The sequence below is a fragment of the Anomaloglossus baeobatrachus genome, unplaced genomic scaffold, assembly GCF_048569485.1.
Source record: "Anomaloglossus baeobatrachus isolate aAnoBae1 unplaced genomic scaffold, aAnoBae1.hap1 Scaffold_3202, whole genome shotgun sequence".
Taxonomy (NCBI): domain Eukaryota; kingdom Metazoa; phylum Chordata; class Amphibia; order Anura; family Aromobatidae; genus Anomaloglossus; species Anomaloglossus baeobatrachus.
The window spans coordinates 80001-88366 of NW_027442599.1; the positions used below are offsets into that span (position 1 = coordinate 80001).

At 59.2% G+C, this 8366-nt stretch overlaps 1 protein-coding gene across 1 annotated transcript in view; it reads right to left on the bottom strand.

The window, feature by feature from the left end:
- LOC142269458 (gamma-aminobutyric acid receptor-associated protein) overlaps positions 1 to 8012 on the bottom strand; it is a 42990-nt gene extending 34978 nt beyond the window's left edge. The window contains exon 1 of the mRNA XM_075332408.1: positions 7859 to 8012. Coding sequence (XP_075188523.1) covers positions 7859 to 7948 — 90 coding nt within the window. The 5' untranslated portion in view covers positions 7949 to 8012. The remainder of the gene's footprint in view (positions 1 to 7858) is intronic.
- Between the last annotated feature and the right edge of the window lie 354 nt (positions 8013 to 8366).

An 8366-nucleotide genomic window follows, 5' to 3' on the forward strand; every position in this document is an offset into this window, starting at 1 on the left:
TCAGTGCTTCCACACTAGAAAGAGGCAGGGAGGAGACTGAGTGGGGGTGCGAGACAGTGGGGGGTGCGAGACACAGTGGGGGTGCGAGACACAGTGGGGGTGTTAGATACAGCCCTAGAGCTACAAAGAATTATGGGAGTTGTAGGAACTGAACCCAGGAAGTCAGCACAGAGATTAACCCCATCAGAGCTGGAGCCAGCAATGAGGATGTGCTGCTAGAGCACGATAAAAGGTAATATTGCTGAAATAACATAATAGATGTGTGGAGAGGCACATATTAGCAAGATTTATGAGAGAAAAAAAAAAATCAGTTTTGGTAACTGGACAACTTCTTTAACCCCTTCACGACCGGCCGATTTTTAGCTTTTCGGGTTTTTTTTCGCCATTCTTCCTTTGAGACACGCAACTTTTTTATTTTTCCATCAGTCTTCCCATGTGAGGGCTCATTTTTTGTGGAACGAGCTGTACTTTTAAATTAAACCATAAGTTTTCCCATATAGTGTACTGGAAAAATGGCAAAAAAAATTCCAAATGCGGAAAGATTGCAAAAAAAGTGCGACTGCACTATTGTTTGTGAGATATTTTATTCTGTGTTCACTATATGGTAAAACTGATGTGTGGGTGTGATGCCTCAGGTTAGTGCGAGTTTGTAGACACCAAACATGAATAGGTTAACTTTTATATAAGGGGTAAAAAAAAAAAAAAATCGTTTGTCTGAAAAAAGGGGGGTGATTTAAACTTAGGTTTTTTTTAAACTTTACTTTTTTTTATTTTATTAGTCCCCTTAGGAGGCTATAGGGATCAGCAATCCAATCGCTCTGCCATATCTGAGGATCTCAGCGACACAGCTGTAAACAGCAGATACGGCCACTGTCTGCTTCACTCGGCTGCGGTACAAGTGAAACTGAAAGTAGTTCCATGTCTAGCACAGGAGTCATCACATGACCCTGTGCTACCATGACAACCACCGGAAGTCACGTGATCACGTCACGTGACTTCTGGTATCGGGCGGTAAGTAAAACATTACGGCGATCGCGATTATAATGGCGCTGTCACATATCGACAGCGCCATTACAGGGGTTAAACGTCACGGGCACATAAGGATTCTGCTTGTGCCTGGCAGGCACACATCTCAGCTGTGAAAATCAGCTGAGATGTGCACCGATTGCTGCAAGCTGCTGACAACAGACCGCGGGCAGTAACGCTATGACTGCTATGACGTAATATTACTGCCCGCGGTCGTTAAGGGGTTAATGGACAACTGGGTCCCTGGACTATGGGTGAGCAGAATTTTGCGTGTCTATACTTCGCACCCATTGCACACCCGGTTAGGGACCACATTGGACTCTCGAGCAATGTACATGGTGTCAATAATAAGAATGTTTATTTTCTATTTTGAGTTATACGTTTAAAGTGATTCGCCTCCCATAAAGGGAAGAAAAGTTTTAAGTTGTTTTATAGCATTCAATATTTGCAAATCATAATACCACGGTTTCAACTATTTTATTTGTTCCAGCCTGCAGACGTGCTGAGATTCGCTGTGGGGGAGTGCGGCGCCCCTGAGGGTTTAGTCGCCACAGAGATGATGCACCTCATCCAGAGGTGTGGTATCCCATCCCAGGGTAAGGAGGGGGTCATCCACCAGTTCACATGATACACGCACACAGACACTCATCACAACACTGCACTAAACCGTGGTTAGGGACAAGTGCAGCTGGACTTGTATAGTGGCTAGCACCGTCCCTGGAGCCAGTCTGGGTGGAGCTTAGTGGGAGAGGTGTCTGAGGTGAGTAGGTGGGGCTGAGTTGACTGTCAGTGAGTGGTGTGGTGAGGAGGCGACCGGAGCGTAGAGACCCGGGGTCCTGCTTGACCCGGGTGACACCAAAGAGGGGGATCCTAGAGACACAGGATTGTGGAATTTACCAGTGGGCTTGCTCCACAGAACACTGGGTGGAAGGATCTGGCAGCAAAAACGGGGACCCGGTCCCAAGACTAAAAGAAAACTAACATACTCTTTAGTAACACCGGGGGCCTGCGTGGCTACAAGCATCCAGGGCCGAAAATCAGCACACGAATACGCTGGAAGGGGGCCACAGAGGATCAGGGGGCCAAGCAGGCAGAAAACCTGTTGAAGGCCGCGGCCCCTGGCTCAGGGCACTGTGTGAGGAGGCGCAGGACAGGAGGGCGAGAGTCAGCGCAGTAGAGACGACCAGGAAAGGCACATCTGAGGGGTGGCCTCTGAGCTGCCCGGGATCGTCGGGAACCCATCATGGTAGATCCCATCATACCGCGGGTGACTGCCGGCAGACTGTACATCTGAGGATCTGGTACCATGAGTAAAGACTTTAGGGGGCTTTACACGCTACGATATCGTTAATGTTTGGTCGTCGGGGTCACGTTGTCATTAACGATATTGCAGCGTGTGACACTGACCAGCGACCTCAAAAATGGTGAAAATCGTTCACCATGGAGAGGTCGTCCCAAAGTCAAAAATCGGTAAGGGTTGTTTATCCAGGTGGCTCCTCGCTCCTGCGGCAGGAGACATCGCTGTGTATGACACCGCAGGAGCGAGGAACGTCTCCTTACCTGCCGCCGGCCACAATGCGGAAGGAAGAAGGTGGGCGGGATGTTACGTCCTGCTCATCTCCGCTTTGATTGGCCGGCCGCTTAGTGACGTTGCGGTGACGTCGCTGTGATGCCAAACGTCCCTCCCCCTTGAAGGAGGGATTGTTCGGCAGTCACAGCGCCGCCGACGACCAGGTAAGTATGTGTGACGCTGCCGTAGCGATAATGTTCGCTACAGCAGCGATCACAAACAATCGCATGCGCAACGGGGGCGGGTACTTACACACTCACTATCGCTACAAATTACTAGCGATATCGCTACCGTGTAAAGCCCCTTTTACTGTAACAGTGTCGTCTACATCCTTCCCGCGCCCTCTCATGATCCCCGGGCCACAAGCGCTACCTGTGGGGAGCAATATCACCTTTCCTTGCGCCATCATCATCTGCCCCGGGGAACACAGCGCAGCGGCGGCCCACATAGCCGCAAAACCACAGGTGGCGTCACGCACTTATACTCTTAAAGGAAACTTGTCACCAGATTTTTCCCTCTGCAACTAACCCCACCCCCTTCTGTAGCTGCGCAGCTGCGTGCTATGAAGGTGCGCCTTGTATCTCGCCCCCTTCTGCAGCTGCGCGGCTGCATGCTATGAAGGTGCGCCTTGTATCTCGCCCCCTTCTGCAGCTGCATGCTATGAAGGTGCGCCTTGTATCTCGCCCCCTTCTGCAGCTGCGCGGCTGCATGCTATGAAGGTGCGCCTTGTATCTGGCCCCCTTCTGCAGCTGCGTGCTGTGAAGCCTTGTATCTGGCCCCCTTCTGCAGCTGCGTGCTGTGAAGCCTTGTATCTGGCCCCCTTCTGCAGCTGCATGCTATGAAGCCTTGTATCTGGCCCCCTTCTGCAGCTGCGCAGCTGCGTGCTATGAAGCCTTGTATCTGGCCCCCTTCTGCAGCTGCGTGCTATGAAGCCTTGTATCTGGCCCCCTTCTGCAGCTGCGTGCTGTGAAGCCTTGTATCTGGCCCCCTTCTGCAGCTGCGCACTATGAAGCCTTGTATCTGGCCCCCTTCTGCAGCTGCGCAGCTGCGTGCTGTGAAGCCTTGTATCTGGCCCCCTTCTGCAGCTGCGCAGCTGCGTGCTATGAAGCCTTGTATCTGGCCCCCTTCTGCAGCTGCGTGCTATGAAGCCTTGTATCTGGCCCCCTTCTGCAGCTGCGCGGCTGCGTGCTATGAAGCCTTGTATCTGGCCCCCTTCTGCAGCTGCGCGGCTGCGTGCTATGAAGCCTTGTATCTGGCCCCCTTCTGCAGCTGCGTGCTATGAAGCCTTGTATCTGGCCCCCTTCTGCAGCTGCGCAGCTGCGTGCTATGAAGCCTTGTATCTGGCCCCCTTCTGCAGCTGCGCGGCTGCGTGCTGTGAAGCCTTGTATCTGGCCCCCTTCTGCAGCTGCGCGGCTGCGTGCTATGAAGCCTTGTATCTGGCCCCCTTCTGCAGCTGCGCGGCTGCGTGCTATGAAGCCTTGTATCTGGCCCCCTTCTGCAGCTGCGCGGCTGCGTGCTATGAAGCCTTGTATCTGGCCCCCTTCTGCAGCTGCGCGGCTGCGTGCTATGAAGCCTTGTATCTGGCCCCCATTTTTCAGCAGGGCCTTATGGGCGGGGTCTATTTCAGTGTTGATTTGAATTGATGACGACGGTCCCGTCATCCTCCACTCTGTGCCGAAGTCTCGTGCATGCGCAGTTTTCGTGGGCGTGTGCACAAACTATCCCTCGTGCGCCCAGGATGGGTTTGCTCAGGCACGAGATTATGGGCGGGTACTAGGATGACGCTGGTGAGGTCATGCACAGCGCCGCCTATAATCTCGTGCCTGAGCAAATACATCCCGGTTGCGCGAGGGATAGTTTGTGCACACGCCCACGAAAACGGCGCATGCACGAGACTTCGGCACAGAGTGGAGGATGACGGGACCGTCGTCATCAATTCAAACCAACACAGAGGACTGCGTACAGCGGCAGGAGGGCGGAGCGAAGGAGAAATAGAGCCCGCCCTTTAGTCCCACCCATAAAATTTACATACGAAAAGGTCATATTTATGAAGTTGTTTTTGCGGTTTGAAAAGGGGGCGAGATACAAGGCTTCACAGCACGCAGCCGCGCAGCTGCACAAGGGGGCCAGATACAAGGCTTCACAGCACGCAGCCACGCAGCTGCACAAGGGGGTCAGATACAAGGCTTCACAGCACGCAGCCACGCAGCTGCACAAGGGGGCCAGATACAAGGCTTCACAGCACGCAGCCGCGCAGCTGCATAAGGGGGTCAGATACAAGGCTTCACAGCACGCAGCCACGCAGCTGCACAAGGGGGTCGGATACAAGGCTTCACAGCACGTAGCCGCGCAGCTGCACAAGGGGGTCGGATGCAAGGCTTCACAGCACGCAGCCGCGCAGCTGCACAAGGGGGTCAGATACAAGGCTTCACAGCACGCAGCTGCACAAGGGGGTCAGATACAAGGCTTCACAGCACGCAGCCGCGCAGCTGCACAAGGGGGCCAGATACAAGGCTTCACAGCACGCAGCCGCGCAGCTGCACAAGGGGGTCAGATACAAGGCTTCACAGCACGCAGCCACGCAGCTGCACAAGGGGGCCAGATACAAGACTTCACAGCACGCAGCCACGCAGCTGCACAAGGGGGCCAGATACAAGGCTTCACAGCACGCAGCCGCGCAGCTGCACAAGGGGGCCAGATACAAGACTTCACAGCACGCAGCCACGCAGCTGCACAAGGGGGCCAGATACAAGGCTTCACAGCACGCAGCCACGCAGCTGCACAAGGGGGCCAGATACAAGGCTTCACAGCACGCAGCCGCGCAGCTGCACAAGGGGGCCAGATACAAGGCTTCACAGCACGCAGCCGCGCAGCTGCACAAGGGGGTCAGATACAAGGCTTCACAGCACGCAGCCACGCAGCTGCACAAGGGGGTCGGATACAAGGCTTCACAGCACGCAGCCGCGCAGCTGCACAAGGTGGTCGGATACAAGGCTTCACAGCACGCAGCCGCGCAAGGAATAATCTGGTGACAGGTTCCCTTTAACTACCACTCCACGGAACCGGGTCACGCCACCGCGACATCACCAGACTAGTCCGGCCCGGTAACGAGTAACCCCCGGCACTGGGCATGTCACTTCCTCCTCACCCCCGGGGGCCCCGTATCTCCTCTTCCTCCCACCTCATCCCCAGGGGCTATATCTTCCTCTCTCCCGGGGGGGGGGCCCCTGTCACCCCTTCCTCCTCTCTCCCGGGGGGGGGCCCCTGTCACCCCTTCCTCCTCTCTCCCGGGGGGGGGGCCCCTGTCACCCCTTCCTCCTCTCTCCCGGGGGGGGGGCCCCTGTCACCCCTTCCTCCTCTCTCCCGGGGGGGGGGGCCCCTGTCACCCCTTCCTCCTCTCTCCCGGGGGGGGGGCCCCTGTCACCCCTTCCTCCTCTCTCCCGGGGGGGGGGCCCCTGTCACCCCTTCCTCCTCTCTCCCGGGGGGGGGGCCCCTGTCACCCCTTCCTCCTCTCTCCCGGGGGGGGGGCCCCTGTCACCCCTTCCTCCTCTCTCCCGGGGGGGGGGCCCCTGTCACCCCTTCCTCCTCTCTCCCGGGGGGGGGCCCCTGTCACCCCTTCCTCCTCTCTCCCGGGGGGGGGGCCCCTGTCACCCCTTCCTCCTCTCTCCCGGGGGGGGGGCCCCTGTCACCCCTTCCTCCTCTCTCCCGGGGGGGGGGCCCCTGTCACCCCTTCCTCCTCTCTCCCGGGGGGGGGGCCCCTGTCACCCCTTCCTCCTCTCTCCCGGGGGGGGGCCCCCGTCACCCCTTCCTCCTCTCTCCCGGGGGGGGCCCCCGTCACCCCTTCCTCCTCTCTCCCGGGGGGGGCCCCCCATCACCCCTTCCTCCTCTCTCCCGGGGGGGGGCCCCCGTCACCCCTTCCTCCTCTCTCCCGGGGGGGGCCCCCCATCACCCCTTCCTCCTCTCTCCCGGGGGGGGGGGCCCCTGTCACCCCTTCCTCCTCTCTCCCGGGGGGGGGCCCCTGTCACCCCTTCCTCCTCTCTCCCGGGGGGGGGGCCCCTGTCACCCCTTCCTCCTCTCTCCCGGGGGGGGGGCCCCTGTCACCCCTTCCTCCTCTCTCCCGGGGGGGGGCCCCCGTCACCCCTTCCTCCTCTCTCCCGGGGGGGGGCCCCCGTCACCCCTTCCTCCTCTCTCCCGGGGGGGCCCCCCATCACCCCTTCCTCCTCTCTCCCGGGGGGGGCCCCCGTCACCCCTTCCTCCTCTCTCCCGGGGGGGGGCCCCCGTCACCCCTTCCTCCTCTCTCCCGGGGGGGGCCCCCGTCACCCCTTCCTCCTCTCTCCCGGGGGGGGGCCCCCGTCACCCCTTCCTCCTCTCTCCCGGGGGGGGCCCCCGTCACCCCTTCCTCCTCTCTCCCGGGGGGGGTCCCTGTCTCTTCCTCCTCTCTCCCGGGGGTCCCTGTCTCTTCCTCCTCTCTCCCGGGGGTCCCTGTCTCTTCCTCCTCTCTCCCGGGGGTCCCTGTCTCTTCCTCCTCTCTCCCGGGGGTCCCTGTCTCTTCCTCCTCTCTCCCGGGGGTCCCTGTCTCTTCCTCCTCTCTCCCGGGGGTCCCTGTCTCTTCCTCCTCTCTCCCGGGGGTCCCTGTCTCTTCCTCCTCTCTCCCGGGGGTCCCTGTCTCTTCCTCCTCTCTCCCGGGGGTCCCTGTCTCTTCCTCCTCTCTCCCGGGGGTCCCTGTCTCTTCCTCCTCTCTCCCGGGGGTCCCTGTCTCTTCCTCCTCTCTCCCGGGGGTCCCTGTCTCTTCCTCCTCTCTCCCGGGGGTCCCTGTCTCTTCCTCCTCTCTCCCGGGGGTCCCTGTCTCTTCCTCTTTCCTCCCGGGGATCCCTGTCTCTTCCTCTCTCCTAGGGGTCCCTGTCCCTTCCTCTCTCCCGGGGATCCCTGTCTCTTCCTCTTTCCTCCCGGGGGTCCCTGTCCCTTCCTCTCTCCCGGTGGCCCCTGTCACCCCTTCCTCTCTCCCGGGGGCCCCTGTCACCCCTTCCTCTCTCCCGGGGGTCCCTGTCCCTTCCTCTCTCCCGGTGGCCCCTGTCACCCCTTCCTCTCTCCCGGGGGTCCCTGTCCCTTCCTCTCTCCCGGTGGCCCCTGTCACCCCTTCCTCTCTCCCGGGGGCCCCTGTCCCTTCCTCTCTCCCGGGGGCCCCTGTCTCTTTCTCTCTCCCGGGGGCCCCTGTCTCTTCCTCTCTCCCGGGGGTCCCGTCACCGCTCCGCCCCCGCTCACCGGCACCCGGTCCGGGTACTTCTTGCGTATCTTCTCGCCCTCTGACCGCCGCTTCTCGAACGCGTGCTCCTCCTTATAAACGAACTTCATGTCGGCGGCTGCGGCTGCGGCTGAGACTGACGGAGGAAGATAAACAGCCCCGCCCCCTCCGCTTCCGCACTACACCACGCCCACACGCCTAAGAGGTCACGCCCTTCTAGCGCAAATTGCCCAACAACAGCCGTACACGTCACGTGTAACTCCAAGAACATGGCGACCACCTACAAAGCGACGAAAACGTGCGGCCAATCATAGTTCAAGCTCAACAGCAGCAGCTATGACGTAAAATCCAACCAATCCACGCTCTACTACAGCGACGTCAACACACGATCCAGACACGCCCCCTGTCACATGAGTGAACAACATTCTCATCAGTGCCACCTGGTGGAGGAGGGAGGGAGAACCGGCTCATTACTGACCTCTGGTGGAGGAGGGAGGGAGAACCGGCTCATTACTGACCTCTGGTGGA